General features: G+C 44.6%; 1 protein-coding gene across 1 annotated transcript in view; it reads left to right on the forward strand.

Moving 5' to 3' along the window:
* CDH2 (cadherin 2) overlaps positions 1-7,538 on the forward strand; it is a 195,929-nt gene extending 188,391 nt beyond the window's left edge. The window contains exon 16 of the mRNA XM_070421240.1: positions 6,150-7,538. Coding sequence (XP_070277341.1) covers positions 6,150-6,356 — 207 coding nt within the window. The 3' untranslated portion in view covers positions 6,357-7,538. The remainder of the gene's footprint in view (positions 1-6,149) is intronic.
* Positions 7,539-18,693: the final 11,155 nt, after the last annotated feature.

Here is an 18,693-nt window from a genome sequence, read left to right on the forward strand (position 1 = left end):
CCTATGCACACTGCACATATCTTATTTTGAAGTAAAAAAACAAAACGGGCACAAATACAATATTTGTATTTGCATGTGGCCCGCCGGCCGTAGTTTGAGGACTCCTGCTGTATAGGCTACTTCCTGAGATTGTAAGCAATAGACTTAACAATATTAAAAAGCGTGTTCGCATTTCATCTATGAGCACTGATGAATGTAACAATAGTTCACTTTCATTTTCCCCACTTTGCACCCTTTAAGTCCACAAATGGTGAGAATCCAGTGCCTCCCAATGACGCAGACAGGTTCTGTGTCTCTGGAGGTCAGTAGGAAGAGCAGCTAAATTAAATATGACGGAAGTGATCTAAATGCTTGTCTGGTTGAGGAGTTTTTAGAGCACCTGTAAGAGGCAGCTGATTCTCTGTTGAATATCACAGATACGATTTTCACTGTCGGAATCCTTCCGGCGTTCTTGCAGGTCATTACTGACCAGGAGTTCTGCGACATTTCTTACTTCCGTCTGGAATTAGCATGATGTATGCTGCTTCATTCGATCATGTCTGTCGTTGGGCTGCCATCCTCCTTTTGAATTTTTATTGTGAGTGTAGGAGCGACACATACCGATACTGACTATGACTGTCGGGCGGGACTTGGCCTGCAGCCGTATCGTCCCACTCAGTGTCTCCAAGGCCAGGGCTGGTCCTAGGTGTTACAAAGGGGACTACCTTCCAGGTATGTGCTACCTGCAGTCTGGAGCTGATAAGATCATTTCCTGGGCTTCCTGGATATAGTCGTATATTACATTTACTACTCGGTCCACCTTAGGTTTTTAGATGCACTTACTGTTTGGAAAAAAAAAAAAGTTTTGAAACACATTTAGAATATGTATCTGTCTTTACATGTTTTTATTACTGTCCGTTTCTAAAATGCATGCTGCTTTCTGAGCATATGTGTTGGCGCCTGCAGAGGTGGCAGGTTGATTTGCGGTAGAAGTGGCGGAAACGTAGATGGAAGCCACAACCCAGAGAACCGGCAACTCCCCCGTCTACAGAAGTCTGCCCTCGCTTCCCCAGGGGATTGCTCTGCGGGCCTGGTTAGGGGACATTCAGGGGCCTCCACCTCACTCAGGACCCCTCTCCTCTAGGACTCCTGGCACGAGGCTCCCTCTGCCTCCCTCGGAGACCCCTCGGTCCAGGGGGGGATGTGCATATTCCTGGGTCAGGAAGGGACTGGTCTTGGGCCACATCGGTTTGCTGAGTACGTGAATGGTTGAAAGGCTCACTCCCCAAATGACTATGAAGTGAAGACATTGAATATGATTATAAGATAGAAAATGCGCAAGAGAAAGGGGAACCAAAGAATATCATCCCAGAAAAGGCCTACCTTTGACCCAGGAAGAAAGTCTAAGGAGGTGACGGTGTCAGGACAGCTCAATAGAGCAGTGGTTCTCAACCTTCCTAAGGCCACGACCCTTTCATACAGTTCCTCATGTTGTGGTGACCCCCAACCATAAAATTATTTTCGTTGCTACTTCATCACTGTCATGTTGCTACTGTTATGAATCGTCATGTAAATATCTGATATGCTATATGTGTTTTCCGATGGTCTTAGGCGACCCCTGTGAAAGGGTCGTTTGACCCCCAAAGGGGTCGCGACCCACAGGTTGAGAACCGCTGCAATAGACGGTCCAGGGATGTGACATTCGGTTCTGTGGGAAAATCAAGAGTATGAAACTGTCAAAAGGCCTAAGTCAGAAATAACATTCCAACACACCAGCACACTGCATAGATCCTTCCATCAGGGATGCTTGTCAAGACGTGCTCGGTATCTTCCTGTAGCCGGACAGACAGATAAATCCAGGCCACGGTTTTCAATAGCTGACGGTAGCTAGGAAGAGCTGGAGCACAAGTTAGAAATACATTTGAGATGTCAACAGCTTTCTTTATCTCCGGGTCTGTTTGATTCAGCATAGCACCCAGTGTCCCAAAGGAAGGATAATACCGTGGTGATTAGAATTGGGGTGTTTATAGATGCGAGGAGTAGGTAAGCTCATGAGGACATTCTATAGTTTGTTTGTTTGTTTATATAATGAGTGAATGTTGCCTCAACTCTCAAAAATGATAACATTTCCCGTCTGGTAGGAAGAGAAAAACAAATCACACAATTTTTATTTTCGGCGACAGCATTTCATTCCATTTCGAGGTTTTTAAACATGACCTTCAGAAGCTGATAAGTTGAAACACATTTATTTAATCTCAGCCCAACCGCAGGTATTAGCATACCTTCAATAATTCTACTAATCCCGTGTGTTTCTTTATCTCAGACGTACAAAAACTGGGGACGTCCTTCTGTGAAAAGACCGACGTTTGATTGTTATCATTTAAAAACGTATGGAAGGTGCTTCTAGAATAACTTGCTTAAAACTGTGAAAGTTGAAAACTTGCTTTTGTCCCTGCAGATAAATTTCAGTCCGTTCTCTTTAAAATATCTCTGCCCACTCTTACAGGAGTCGGGCGTTCGGCTTCAAACCCAGTTGCCTCACCTAATAGCTCTGTTACCTTGTAAAAGGGCAAGATCCTTGGTGTAACCTGTTGGCTGCCAGTCTGCTTCGTAGGAAATGAGGCTAATGATAGAACGGCCTTTTAAGACGGCAGCGAGGCTTACATGAGGTAATCCGTGTGAAAGCGCTCGGTATAGTGCCTGTCCAATAAGAAATTCTCTTCATGATTATCAGCATTATGTCATCATCGTTGCAAATTACCTTTCTACTGTCTTCTACTTATAAACAGAACACATAAAAACCTTTCCTTTTTAAAAAAAATCGCTTTCAGTAAAGTGAAATTCCCAGAAAGGGCCTTAGTGCTGCTGGTGTCGCTGTCACAGAATCCCGCGTATTGTGAGCGTGGTGTGCCCTCAGGTCCCATGTGCATTTACACCTACGCCCTCGCTGCTGAAAGGAGCGAGTATACATATGCACAAGGCGCGGAGATGAATACGCCAGGACAGCAGCTCGAGTTCCCTCCTGGCGCCTGCTGGACGCCGGGCTCTGGGGCAGGTCCTGGAGTGAGTGCAGACAGCCGCTGCGGAGAAGGGGTGCCATCAAGTACAACCGACACGTGGCAGGAGAAGCTCGGGGGACAAAAGAGACTCCAGGAGTGACTCCCAGTCATGGGGGGACAGCCATACAGAAGTGACATTTTAACAGGCTTCAAAGGGTGGATGGGTGGATGGGTATTCATCAGATGAAAAAATATTTCAAGCAAAGGGACTCACATTTGAGCTGCCAGGAAACGACGAACAAGCCTACAACGTGGAGCACAGAGGCCCCGGGCGTGTGTGGGCGCGAAGGGGGTGGGTGACGAAGTCAGTTGTGGTTGCCGGAGCGGAGCAGAGCATTCCCGAGGCAGACAAGGTGGTGACCAGTCTGGGGTCACTGAAGGCCCATCTAGAGGCCTTACCCTCCGGGTCCCCCAGACATCAGGCCTTTGAGGAAGGACTTCCAGTTTTTTCCATGTCTGCAAACTCTGTTGGTTACTTAAACTTTTTAATCAGTTTTGACTTAATTTTTTGTTAAAGGGAATTATTTTAAGGGCGCATGCACTAATTAGAAGTCATCTTCCATGTCCCCAGGGAAGCCCTCCTCTCTTTAGTACAAAGGCCATAGGTGATGGAGAGCAGTCAGAGGGTTGGATCAGGGAGAGGGACATCCACTAACATCTGAGAGAGAAGCCCGTAGAAGCAGGCACAGTCCGGGGAGCAGGAGACCAGCGAGAGAGGCGTGTGCTGTTGCCAGGGAGGAGGTGACAGGAGACAGAGTGAGGGACCCAGCTGACCTCTGTCCTCTGGCCTCCCTCCCGCTGGCTCCTTTGCTGGGAATGTGGGTTTGTGTGGTCCCTGTGAAGGCACAGCACAGGGCCAGAAGCCGATAGGTACTCACTCAGCAAGACCTAAGCCCCAGCCTCAGCTCTTCATCTCACAGAGGCACCTGGGACTACGGGAACCAGGTAGTTCAGCCCAGCCAGGCTCAGCGGTTGAGCATCCACCTAGGAACCAGGTCAGGGTTCGATTCCCGGTCAGGGCACGTGCCCAGGTTGGGGGCTCGATCCTCAGTGTAGGGCGTGCAGGAGGCAGCCGACCAATGGGTCTCTCTCATCATTAAGGTTTCTATCCCTCTCTCCCTCTCCCTTCCTCTCTAAAATCAACACACATATATTTAAAAAAAGAAGAAATGTGTCTTGATTTGAATAAATAAGTCCAAAAATAATAAAGATGTAAAAAACATTTAAAAAATAATAGAGATGCATTTTTTGGCTACTGCTATCTAAGGCTACAATAGCTCACAACTTTAAAGTGTCGTTGGCCTAGAATAACAAAGCCTTACTCCTTTCTCAAATCACATGGTAACTGAGGGCCCACAGTGGCCCAGGCCCTAGAGTCTCCTGCATCCCAGGAGGCAGAAGGGAAACTGCCCCCCGGGCAGGCCAACCTCCTGGCTGAGGAGGAAGGAGAGGAGCCCAGTGGACACGTGTTAGCTGAAACTCTGAAGAGTGCCCCTAGCCCTGGTGGGTGTGGCTCAGTGGGTAGAGTGTCGTCCAGGGCACCGAGGGGTTGGGGGTAGGAACGGTTGGGGTGCATGCGGAGGCAACAGATTAATGTTTCTCTGTCACATTGATGTTTCTCTCTCTCTCTCCCCCCCCTCCCCCTTTTTCTCTCTTAAAAAAAAAGAAAAAATCAACGGAAATCTATCATCCAGTGAGAATTTTAAAAATATATAGAATCTGCTGTACACAGCTGCCCACACTCATTGGCCAACACCAGCCCCCTGGCCGAGCCTGCGGTCTGGCTCCGCTCAGAGAGGCCTGTGGTCTGTGGCAGGGGCTCCGCCTGCGGGAGGGGCCTCCTGAATCACTGAGGGAAGAAGTCGTGAATTTTGAGAAAAATTATAGCTTGTGGTTCCCAGTCTTCACAGAAGTACCGTGTAGTTTATTCTATAAATAAGATGAAGAAAATGCCATCTAACCTTATTTTTTATGGGTTGAAGTAGTTTGTTAAAGTCACTGTATCCTTAAAAGATAATAATACCTGGTCACAGTGTATCAGTTAATCTCACGCTTCATGCTTTGGTAAGATCACAAATGGCTTGATGGGTGAGTTACCTTATATTATAATCCCCGTGGGGCCTTGTCTTCGTTCTTCCTTTGATATCCTTCCAAATTCAGGTCAAATACAATGCCACTTCCTCCTGGAACTCCTAGTTCGCGGTGCTAGTCTGAGTTTTTTTCTTTTTTCTTTATTTTTTTTTGGTCAGCATCCTGATGACCTTTGCCTGCACTTTCTCCAGTTAACCACCTCCCATTGTATGTCTTGGCTTTGCTGACCTGACTCCCTCGGGGTTCTTTCTTGATAGAGGAAAGACATAAGTTAGTTTTTGCCTAATTTTTTAAAATTTATCGTTATTGTGGAAGGTGATACAGATGCCCTTTTTTTCTCCCATTGACTCTAGCCTGCCCTCCACCCCCCCCCCCCCCCCCCCCCCCCCCCGCCAGGCCTTCATCACCCTTCGTTGTCTGTGCCCATGGGTTATGCATATAGGCAGACAAGTTCTTTGGTTGATCTCTTCCCACCCACCCACCTACACTCCTTCCCTCTGAGATTCCTCAGTCTGTTGCATGGTTCTGTGTCTCTGGATCTATTTTGTTCATTGACTTGTTTTCTTTTTAAAAAAATATATTTTAATGATTTCTTACAGAGAGGAAGGGAGAGCAATAGAGAGTTAGAAACATCGATCAGCTGCCTCCTGCACACCCCCTACTGGGGATGTGCCCGCAACTGAGGTACATGCCCTTGACCAGAATCAAACCTGGGACCCTTCGGTCCGCAGGCCGACGCTCTATCCACTGAGCCACACCGGTTAAGGCTTGTCTTGTTCTTTAGATTCAACAACTGAGTGCCATCATGGGATCCTCCCCTTTCTCTGACGGGCTTATTTCACTTAGCGTGTTTAATTCTGAGACATGCTGACAACCCCAGTGTCCAGGGTTGGAAAGGTCGTGGTCCGCAGGTGGACACTGGCAGACAAGCCCTGGGTCCCCTGGAGCCCTGAGGTCCTGCATGTGGATTTGCCGGTCGTAACCCCCTCCTCGTCCCTTCTCTCTCCTCCCAAACCGCAGGGCCTGAAAGCTGCGGACAATGACCCCACGGCCCCGCCCTACGACTCCCTCTTGGTGTTTGACTACGAAGGCAGCGGCTCCACGGCCGGGTCCCTGAGCTCGCTCAACTCGTCCAGCAGCGGGGGCGAGCAGGACTACGACTACCTGAACGACTGGGGGCCCCGCTTCAAGAAGCTGGCGGACATGTACGGTGGCGGCGACGACTGAACTTCAGGGTGAACTTGGTGACCGGACAAGTGCAGACCATTTCAACTGATATTCCCAAAAAGCATTCAGAAGCTAGGCTTTCACGTGTAGTCGACTCGCACCGCGCTTGCCGGAGGCGTGGGCACAGGCTGCAGACCAGTGTGGGCTCCGCGGGAATATCAGTGTCCGACGCTGTTTGGAGGGACGCTGAGCTCAGTTACACTTGAATTTTACAGTACAGAAGCACTGGGATTTTATGTGCCTTTTTGTACCTTTTTCAGATTGGAATTAGTTTTACGTTTAAGGCTTTAATGGTACTGATTTCTGAGACGAGAAGTAAAAGACAAACTATTTTGTGGTGGGAGCAGTAAGTTAAACCATGATACGCTTCAACACGCTTTGGTTACATTGCATTTGCTTTTATTAAAATTGCGGAGGAAACAAACAAAAACTCATGGAGCAATTTTTATGATCTTGGGGGATGAGACCATGAGGTTGGGAAAATGTACATTACTTCTAGTTTTAGACTTTAGATTTTTTTTTTCCACTAAAATCTTAAAACTTATGCAGCTGGTTGCAGATAAAGGGAGTTTTCATATCACCAATTTGTAGCAACATTTGAATTTTTTCATAAACTAGAATGTTAGACACATTAGGTCTTAATCCATGTACACTTTTTTTTTTAAAATTTACTGTGTGTTTTTTTTTCACTTCACTGTAAAAATGGTATGTGTACATAATGTTTTATCGGCATAGTCTATGGAGAAGTGGAGAAACTGCAGAACATGTGTATGTATTATTTGGACAATGGATTCAGGTTTTTGCATGTTTATATCTTTCGTTATGGTAAAGTATTTACAAACCAAGTGACATTTGATTCAATTGTTGAGCTGTAGTTAGAATACTCAATTTTTAATTTTTTAATTTTTTTTAATTTTTTTTGTTTGTTTTTGTTTGGGGAGGGAGAAACGTTCTTAGCACAAATGTTTTACATAATTTGTACCAAAAAAAAAAAAAAGAAGAAGAAGAAAGGAAAGGGGTGGCCTGGCACGGGCTGCACTAAGTGTGTGTTTTTAAGAAGAAGAAAAATGGGGGGGGAAAGCTTTTAAACTGGAGAGACTTCTGACAACAGCTTCGCCTCTGTATTGTGTACCAGAACACACATGAACACCCCAGCGTTCTGAATAAAATGCTAATTTTGGATCTGGTGCCTGGTTTGAACTTTTTTTTTCCACTCGAGCTGCTTTGAATGATACAAAAGTCCTAAGTCCTGGAGTGGATTGAGAACAACAGTACACAGGTTGGTATTTGTTCTTGCGCTTTTCACCCTTGAACCCTAGGCGGGCAGCCGGGCCAGGAGCAGCAGAAGGTCCCTGTGGGTCTTCCCGTCCCCACAGGAGACGAGCACCGAGGGATGCAGGAGCAGCCGGGCCTGGCGGGTCCACACGTCCATCCTTAACGGCAGAGCTTGTGCAGTCCCTCCCGTCACCTGCGCTTTAATTCCCTTCTGCTCCGGCTCGTGGGTCCACTGACTCTGACGGGCCTTTCTCCTTCGTGCAACCGCAAAAGGAAAACCGCGGTGAAAGGGGACGGGACTGGCCTGCAGACCTGCAATTCTCCGCAGTTCACTGAGGCCACGGTGCATGTACTGAGGGACATGGACGTGGGTTTGACTGACTTCCATTCGTTGATGGTGAGAAGGCTAAAGGCTGATTCCCAGCCTGTAGAGCCTTCCTAGCGAAGCAGAACCAAACTGGACGGTCACCCTAAAGCACAGTGACCCCTGTTTTGTAAAACTACTGTTTGAAGTTCTCTGCTTTTTAGAAGGTCCCTTGTTCTGTAAATTAACTTGGCTTTCTAGCTGCTTGAATAATAGGGAAGATAAACTTGGCTGTCTGACCTTGTAGGCTAGTCATCTAACGTAAGGTCCGGAAAAACCTTTATTTGGGAGACAAAGGGGTGGAAAGATATACGTAGGGAAAGCTTCCTCCATGTTTTTGCTCAGAAGTTCGGGAGACCTCTCCCTCTGGGCCCGCTGGCGAATAAATGGTGTAACTCCATTTCTCTGGGCGTTGCTTGGTTTTTCTTGGTCTTCTGCAACAACGTGACCATTTTTTTTCCAGTTTTATTGAGGTATAATTGATAAATAAAAGTGTGTGTGTGCAATGTGATGATTTGATGTAGGTGTGCGTTATAAAATAATTTCCACAATCAAGTTAAGACATGCATCACCTCACATAGTTACCTTTGTGTAGTTGGTTGGGTGTGGTTGTGTGCTGACAACACTTAAGATTTACTTGCTAAGAAAATTTCAAGTGTACAATATAGTATTAGCCTGATAATAGTCACAGGAAGAACATGGAAATGATCTTACTATTGTGAAATGGTTTCTGTATGTTACCGTGATTCATAGTGAATTTTAAGAGATGAAGGAATTCTCACTGTGTCTTTCTATTGGCTTCATGATCCTTATTATACCATATATGCTTCTGCTGTACAGTCGGAGAAACATCTATACAGTATATCTCCTCTAATGAACTCCAGTCCTTTTGTGTTATTTTTGTAATAATTAAATGCCAGAGCTTGCCTCTGGGAATTTCCATAATGAAACTTACTAAATTTACTAATTGAAATAGTCTTTTCTAAAATGTATTCTTAGACGGTGCCTCTGTGTTGCTGTACACCCAAATGAAAACTGAGCTGTATTTTTATTTTATTTATTTACTGATGACACTATTACAGATTTTTATTTCAAATTTTGCAATATTTAAAATTTTCCTCCCTTAGGAAACACTCTTCTAATAATTTTCTGATAGTTACTGTACCGTCACAGACTACATCTCATATATGCATAAACTTTGAGCATTAATAATAATAAGCATTCTATATATAATCAGTAAATGTAAACATTATTTTTCAAAACTTACCATTATTTGCAGAAGTAATACATGAATCTATTTCCTTGTGAAAACACTTTTCAAAAAAACAAAACGGGAACCAGTAAAACCTGAAAGCCCCTGCCCTGCTATTGGAGGAATTTTTGTTAGCCGTTTGATGTGTAATTTCTAATTTTTTTAATAAGCATTTTTATTCCCACACTGGAGGCCCCGTGCATGAATTCGTGCATGGGTGGGGTCCCTTGGCCTGGCTGGAGATCAAGGCCTATTGGGGGGGGGGGTGAGAATCAGGGGTGGGGCTGGCTGGGGGGAGGGGCCGTGGGTGGTTGTGGGGGTGGCCAACCGGGGCGGATCCGGCCGCTTGGCCGCCGCAGTGCGTGTCATAGTGACCAGTCGTTCCAGCTGTTCTGGTCAGTCATTCTACCATTCCAGTCACTGGGCTTTTCTATCTGTAGATTTCTATAAAGACTATGTTTTCATGAAAATGGGATTGCATGTGATATATTTTCTGTAACTTGCCCTTTTCACTGAGCATGTGTCTTGGATATTTTTCCATATTAGTATAAATATGTATATATCATTTTAAATTGCTATGTAGTATTCTTTAATATGAACATAGTTAATTTAACCATTTTTTAAGTAGTTTCACATTTTTTTTTTTCACTACTTGAAACAATGGGACAGTTCACATCTGTGTCTCAGCCTGGGGGTATTTCTCTCAATGAGATGATTGAAGATGGGCTTGCTAGATTAAAGAATGGAGAGAAGTGAATTAAATATGGCTGAAATTATAGTGTTTCCTTGTTCCTTCTCAAAGTGCCCTTTCGCTCAAAGAAGATGGGACTTTCTAAAAGCCCGCAACTTCCTGCCTTGGCAAGAGGATTGTGTGCAGCTCAAAACAGAAACCACAGAATGTAAGACAATCTCACAAGGGAGCCTGTGAGTCAGGCCACGGTACTAGTTTCAAGTCCTCTGTGAAATGAATGTAACGATGTGGCAAACGAAAACCTTGAAGACTATTTCTGAGCGTGGTTTATGGATCCCATCCAGAGCCATCTTCCCAGGTCAAACCCAGTCCCTGGAATCTCTTCCGCAACCTGGCCAATAACACACATCACACGGAGTGCTGGGTCTCGGTGCAATGGGTCCTTTTCCAGGATAGATGTAGATGCATTTTGAATGTTGAAATATGGCCAAAGTGCCCTAGTTAAAGACCGCACCAATTGACACTCCTATCAGCACGACACAAAAATCCATTGACCCTCTTCCTGCACAGGCTTGGACCTTGCACAGGTTTAAACGTTTTGCCAATAAGATGGACAGCAAAAGCTACCTCATGCTAATTACAGCTTTCCTGATCGCTAATGAGATGGGTTGGTGATTTTTTTCTTGTTTATTAGCTATTTGTGTTTGTTTAAATTGTCTGTTTTAATTTCCCTATTGAATTACTTGGTTTTTCCAATTAATTAGTAAGAACTCGTTATATGCATTTTTCCCCCCCTGGTCGTTCGCTAATCCTGTAAATTCATCTATGATGTTTTGGTCTCACTGAAATTTTTGTTTGAAGAGGGTTTCTCTGTCAGTATTTTCAACTCTAGATTTTTTAGGTCTTCCCATCTCCAACTTATAAGCTAATTATCCTATATTGTTTTCTGTTCTTTTATTCTTTTACATTTATTTAGCTCTTTAATTCGCTTGGAAATTGGTTTGTATCCGGTAGAAATCTAACTCATAAAAATTTCCAGATACATGGTCTATTTACCAAAGACCACTTGTTTAAAAAGTCCAAACTTAACCCAATTATCTGAAATGCAACATTAGTCATAGGAGCAGTTTCCATATAAATGTTTGTTTCTAGATAATTTATTCTGTTCCATTGATTATTTTTACTTACTTCCTGCACAATACTAGATTGTTATATTTGAATATCAGTTCTGACAAACCATTCAACCTGCTGTTCTTTCCTTTCATTACATTTGCTGTATTCTTTTTCAAAATTTTATTTTGTGCATGCATTTTAGGAACATTTTTTTCAAGTTCCGTAACAAATTTTATTGGAAATGGCATTGAGTTGTGAAAACTTTATGGTTTCACCTATCATCGCATCCCTCATGTGGATCATAAGAATTGTATTGTTTTGGGCCATCTTATAAAGGTTTTTATATTTCATCATTTATATAATATTTAATGTAGGTATAGATGGATTTCATGGTATTTGTTGCTCACTTTGAGATTTGATGAATATACATGTTGCATTTTATAAAATTCCTTCATCTACAGAGATGATAATATATTAACCCACTAATATAGTGAATTTTGCAATTAGATTTGCTAATATTAAATAAAACTTTTTGTAATACACCATCCGTGGTCGTTATGTTATTTTAATGGGCATCTGGTGCATTTGATTTGCTGCTCTTTTACATAGGAATTTAAAATCCTATGTGATCTTCATGCCCTTTCCCGTGTTTCCCCCCCCCCCCCCCCCCCCTACTATTCTTGCTCAGCTTTAGCCTGAGACTTATGCTGTCCTCAAAGAATTAAGAAGACTGGCGTTTTTCACCTGCTCTGGAATTGTTTATATAAAATGGATTATCTAATCATAAAAATTGTTGGAATTCCATAATTTTACTATTGTGGGATATGTTTTTCCCTAGTAGGAATTAGTGTAAAAGCCATTGTGGTTGCTTTTTCCAACTTTCACATTTTACATCTTGAAAAAATTGTCTCTTTGATCTAGCTTTTTAATAAATGTGTTCATAGAAAGTAGCATTCAGTATTTTAAGAACCTGTGTTTTCTATTGTTTTCTGTTCTTTTATTCTTTCACATTTCTTTAGCTCTTTAATTCGCTTGGAAATTGGTTCCTTTTCTCCTTTTACTTTTTTTTCTTCAGCTGAGTAGTTTAAGTCTGTTGTTCTATTAAAACAACTAGCTTTGTGGTTTATTGATCTAGCACAGTGATTTTCGACTGGTGAGCTGCAAGAATTTTTAAAACATGCAATCCCTGACTACTTGTCAGGAGCACTGACCTCTTTTTCCTTCGATTTCCAAATGAAAAATGACAACACCCAACACAACATAGCCATCCGGTGTGAATGAATCAAAGTTATACCCTTTTTGTCAGATGGGGTAAAAAGTATATTTTGGGGTGTGCTGCAGAATTTTAGTAAAAGTGTAGTTTATGCCGTAAGCTGGGAAAGGTTGAAAATCGCTGATCTAGCATATTTATTCCCTTGATTAGAGGGTTCACATTTTTCTAAACCTGTTGCTTTTTAAAATAGCTAGTGTTTTACATGTTTTTGATGGACCGGTGTCTGTGCGAGGTTTACGAACATTTCCCGGAAGCTGGTGGATTTGTGGACTTGCAGGCCACAGCAGCACATGCTGAAAACTGTGCTGTCCTCCCGTGTGGGTTGTAGCCTTTGTCGATGGGAAATACCTTGCTCGCCAACTCTCAGTGCTTTGCGCTCTAAATTCCATTGTGTCTGACAGTCCTATTTATGCAACAATACCTGTCTTACTATTTTTTGGGGGGGAGGAGAGGAGGGTAGCATTTGCCTGATACAGCTTGGCCCCTCGCTTTATTGTTAAGGATTTTGAAAGTAATTTTGCTTTTTACACCTTGGTGAAGAGCATGTAAATTTGCTCTTTTTATTTCTCTGTCGTTTTCAAAAAAGCACGATGACACAGGATTGGCCAAAACAGCAGCCTGGGTAAGGACTTGGTGTTTGCAGTTTACTGTCCTTGCGGCCATTTGCCTCCATCACGATTTCTAGAGGTGTCCTCTGCACTGGGCGTGCAAGGAGACCCGGTGTTAGCTTCCTCTGAGATATGGCCAGGCCACCGGCAGGTGAAGGCAGGTCTCTGCTCTCCCATCTTCCCCTCATAGCTTGGCAGTTGTCCATCTAGAACTCACTGCAGTTTTTCCTCATTGGGATCATAAATGTATCATTTTTGTAGTCAAAGGAGAAACTGGAAGACCTAAAAGATTCATACTGTCTAGAACGGTCACTTTTTGTGATGTATATGAGGTGATAGATCATACAAATATGAAATCCCTGTTATATTACTACAAGAATGAAGCAACAAGACCCATGCTTCCCGGGAAAACATCAGTGAGGCGTTTTGAGGGGGAAAGCAGCAAAGCCGTTCCTCCCTCTTTTCCTGCTGCAGCAAGTGCAGTTTTTCCATGGCTGTGAGGAGCTTTGGGAGTAGTCCTTAGTGCCTCTGGAAAGTTGGTATTAAAAGCTCAGGTGCCAGTCTTTTTTTCTGCGCGTCAGCCAGCCTAGCCAGAGCTCAGTGGATAGGAAGAGATGAGGCTGCAGCAGCTGACATGCGTTTGGGGGAGATTATTTGTAGAGTTAAACGAATTTGGATTTCCAGTTGTGCTGACTGTAGGCACAACTCAGAGTCTGAGAGTATATTTACCCTTTATGAACGTTTTAACAAAATGCAAGTCCGCATAAGAATTATGATATGGCCCGACCGGCGTGGCTCAGTAGTTGAGCCTTGACCTAACCAGGAGGCCATGGTTCAATTCCCAGTCAGGGCTCAATCCCTAGTGTGGGGCCTGCAGGAGGCAGCCAATCAATGACTCTCTCTCATCATTAATGTTTCTATCTCTCTCTTCATCTGCCTTCCTCTCTGAAACCAATTTTTAAAAATTAGAAGAAAAGAATTATGATACTGATTATTGTAAGTTTCTACTCTTAGAGGGTGAGGAGGGGTGGAACACATATATCTTGAAACAGGCAGAGGCATGGTGGCAGACAGATATTCGGGGCTATTTTATTACTCTAATGTGTATTTAATATAGTGGATTCATTTATTCAGTTTTTAAGTTTGAATGTGTCAACCACAAGAATAATTTTTAAAAGTCCTTATATGTTTAGGAGGGATGCCTGGTGAATTTAATTACTAAGTGATGCCAGACAGCTTCTAATAATTTGTTTCTTGACCTTTCTCTGCCACTAGCACACTTTGCATAAGTAACCTCGAGTTCAAGAATGTCTTTATCTTGTAGGTTAACACAAACACTTATTAGTAACAGTTTATCAGTTTCTATTTTGTGGGAAAGATTGTTTGCATTGTACAATTTTAGAGTTTGCTGGGTTTTACTCTAATAGGGTTTTTGATTGTATATATTTAAGATATTTATTGTACTAACTAACATTTGGGATCAGAGCAGAACTAGGACTGGATTGGCTGAGAATATTTTCTGATTTAGTTTAATGGTTTCTAGATTTGGGGGTACTTGAGACTATATTTTAATAAAGTTTTTCTTATTTCATTAGATATATATATATTTTTTATCTTCCTGTTTTAACTGCATCTTTGTGGGGAGCCGATATAGGGTTAAGCCTCGGACTGACCTGTTGGCAAAGTCACAAACAAGTCCCAGCTTAGAGGGCACAGTCCTCTTAGCATAATTAGGCTTGACCTTATGAGGCTCCCTAGATCTTATCTGAGAAACTAATGGGCTGAGGGAAGTGCAGCAAGAACAAGAACAAAAACAGGTGAAACTCACAAGAACAGTGTAAACAAGTGAAACTCACAAGAACAGTGTAACTATGGAAACCACTACCTTGTTTACCTCTGACTATAAAATAAAGGCTCAGTTTGCCTCGGGATCTCTCTCTGTGGCCTCAGCCAGGCACAGGAAGATCCACGGAGACTAAAGAGAGCTAGAGAGCTATGAACGCCAACTCTGTCCACATCTTTGGGAACCCCTGGACCGCTGGGGCAGGACCCCGGCACATCTTGACCTTTTAAGTATCAGTAAAGGCACCAGCAACCAGAGACAGAGGAAGTTCTTCCCGTGGCCCCAGGCTTTTCGCACCTTCTATCCTCAGCTCTTATCGCAGCTCCAGGACCTCTGCGCTTTGGACTGATACACACTGACCCCAGGCCCCAAATGAACTCTCTCAGCTGAAGTTGACTTCTTCTGTGTTTGGAGAAAGCATGGCCGTATAGACTATATTGAACTCAAACTGTCGCTGGGTTCAGGTAACCCTCCTCCCCCCGCCCCCCCCCCCTACAAACATACACATTCAACATGGATAGATTTTAATCATATGGAGTTTTCTATGCACAGACACTGCTCTGCTCACTTGGCATATTAGCTCATTTAATCTGTAGGGGAAGTACCCTGTCTCATCACTGCTTGTCATTTCTAATAGACATCACTTTCCCACACGTCCACGGTGGTAAGATCAAGAAGCATCGTACAGCTGCTGGGTGAGTCCCGGTGGGGCGCGCGGTGCTGGGCTGTGTGGAAGCCACCTGGGCGCTTCTGGGTAGCGAGGCCGCCCTACCATCAGAGCCTTTGAGCTGGGAGATGTGTAGGAAGGCGGGGAAGGTCACTTCATTTGCCCCAGGCCCGTTAGCTGGAGGGCCATAGCAGGAGTTCTGTGGCCTGTCCACCGACACTCACTCGTGGGCGGCTGAGCCCGGACTTGCCGGCTCTCTGGCTCTGAGCTCACATGGCTCTGTCAGTCTACCCCGAGGCCGGGGCAGGCTCCGGGTGAAAGCCAGGGACTGAGGGAGGAGGGAACAGTGGCTCCATCGCGCACTGGCATTCTTGTTAGGCTGCGCCAGGTAGGGCTGCCATTATGGGATGTCAAGACAGTCAAGCCTAAGTAACTTAGACCTAAGTTAAAATTGTAAGTTATTTCAACCTTCATTTAAAAAATAAATATTTTACAAGGAAACCTACATTCCCTGATACACCGGGCACTTCAGTGAGATTCATGTGGGAGGGAAGGAAATCGGAGGCTCCAGGATGGAGCCCGCAGCCCGGCATGTGCCCCAGTCAGGAACGGAACCGCCACCTCCTGGTTCATCGGTCGATGCTCAACTTCTGAGCCCCGCGCCAGGCAGTCGTTTCTCATGTTCACTAAGCCCCCTCCTCCCCCTGCCCGCACCGCCCGGCGCATCCAGCCTCCTCCTGCCTCTCCCTGCGGCCCAGGCCTGGCACCGCTCAGCATCCGCAGCCTCGTTCCCACTGCGCCTGGCCGCCTGCCTCGCTGGCCCCACCGGTTCACTGGCGAGTTGTGAGCTGAGCCACTGTGGAAATCGAGGTAACATGCCCAGGCTCTGGGGACGCGTTCGAGCTGCTGGGACACGCCTGTCTTCTCCGCTGAGGAAGATGAGTCTCATTCTGCTGCTTGACCCCACGTGGCCGGCTGTTTCTCTAATCCCCGGCCTGTGGCCTGGGGCGCACACAAACAACTTTCCCCGGGACTGGCCCAGGAGGCGGCAGGCACAGAGCGGCACGATCTTCCCACATTCACATCCTGCTTCTGCTCTCGGGGTGGCAGACCCTGGAACGTGCCCCTGGTGTTGTGGTGCCCTTGTCTGTGAGACGGGAGAGACAGGGCTGTGTGAGGACAGTGCCTGGGCGGGGGCACGCTCAGCACACCCTGGATGGGGGCTAGTTAGTGAGACCGGTCCTACTTCCCTCCCTCCCCTGTCCTCTGACACGGGCTGATGTGGGCGGGATTGCGGGTCTGGGTCCAGACCACCGTACATAAAGCATCTGTCGCAATAAAGCAAGTCACAGTCTTTTGCTGGTTGAAGATCTTGCCTTCAATTTGTAAAAAAAAAAAAAAAAGTAACCCCTGTGGACTGTGAAAAAGTGAAGCGCAATAAGACGAGGTATCCCTGTAATTGAGAAAAGAAAAAAATTGTTTTTACTCTCAACTTTATTTTTTAAAATATTTTTATTGACTTCCAAGAGGGAGAGGGAGATACAGAAACATCAATGATGAGAGAGAATCACCGATCGGCTGCCTCCTGCACGCCCCCCGCTAGGGATGGAACTGCAACCCGGGCGTGTGTCCTTGACCAGAATAGAACCTGGGACCCTTCAGTCCACAGGCTGACGCTCTATCCACTGAGTCTAACCGGCCAGGGCTGAAACAACTTTTTCACTGTGTCAGTGTGCACCTTACCTTTTCAAAGATGATTGACCAGGTTTCGTGGGGACTTGCATAGGAATTTACAATTCTAGAATACCTGTGCTTTTGGCCCTGTCAGTGTGTACGCCTACCTTGATAGGAGACTTTATCTCTTTAAGTTGAGAATCTTAGTGTTCATTTTCTGCACTCTCTGCTTAAAACTCTGGCCAGGCCTACCAGCAGGATTAAATGTGTTTCATACATGGTACTGAGCCCCCATGGTCCAGCTTACGGAAGTAAAATAGCGCGAGATTCCAGGCCCCGATGGCCAGAATGCTTCGGCTCCTGTCCACGTGGCCCCCTTAAATCGTCTCTGCAAGGACATCCAAGTGTACCCAGGAAAGTCAGAACTATAGGCAGCCTAACACTTGGCTGAGCCACCTGGAAATGATAGATCCCAGGGAGACCAAACCTGATTGCTGTGGGGATTTTCCCTGTGGATGTGGGCGTGAAAAAAGGCAGACTTCATCACTCAGCTCTGTGAGGGGACTCATCCATTTTCGGTCGGCTCACCTAATTCTAAACCCACTTTCTAACATTTCCCTTCTTAATAGCCCCATTCCTCTTAAAGCCTTTGACTGCACGCAATGGAGTCTTTCCAAAATTAGGTCACCATGGAACATTAAACTTTAATAGCAGGATGTACAGGGCGGAGACGCAAATATATCAGATTGCTTTTTGTTAATTATGATTACATTTTTTACAAGAACGTAATGCCACTATCACTCAGTTTATTAAATCACTCAGCACAACTGAAGACTGTTAAATGAGTTAACTGACATGAGGATATTTTATACGCTGTAAAGGGCTGTCTGGATGTTAGGTTTCAAAGAGTCAATTGATAAGTTGGAAAACGGAATGGCACATTTGTCATCAAACAGTTACTACTTAGACTGAAGCCTCAAACACATCTCTCTCCTGGTCCTGATGACCCAGCCCAGAAACAAGAGGAAGACAGCGCTATTCGCTTGTCCTTTTCCTTGTTCGCTTGATGATTTTTATTTTCTCAAATAATTTGTTGTAACTATGACTTCTTCATGTAGAGTCTAAGGGTTGCAAGCTCAATCCCCAGTAGGAGGTGTGCAGGAGGCAGCCAATCATTAATAATTCTCTCTCATCTTTGATGTTTATATCTCTCGCTCCTTCTCTCTGAAATCAATTTTAAAAATTTTAAATATAAAATAAATGATGTGACTAAACAATTTCTTGTCCTTTGACAGGTACTGTCTTTCCTTGTTTCTGCATGTTAAGTTGACTCTTCCCTTGTCAAACTGTGAAGGAAAACTCCTATTCTGTAAAACTACTGTTTGGAATTCTCTGCTATTCTTTGGAGGGCTTCTATCTAATTCTGAAAAAGTAACTTTGCTTTCTAGCCTGCTTGAATAATGGGGGAGATAAACTTAGCTGTCTGACCTTGTAGGCCAGAGACTAGATATACCCAATGCCATGCCAGGTGCATTTTTTAATTGGATAGAACTGTGTAGTTTTCAAGGCTGCCACCA

Source organism: Myotis yumanensis, unplaced genomic scaffold, assembly GCF_028538775.1.
Source record: "Myotis yumanensis isolate MYYU_CA2020_CCGP unplaced genomic scaffold, mMyoYum1.0.hap1 SCAF_7, whole genome shotgun sequence".
Lineage (NCBI taxonomy): Eukaryota > Metazoa > Chordata > Mammalia > Chiroptera > Vespertilionidae > Myotis > Myotis yumanensis.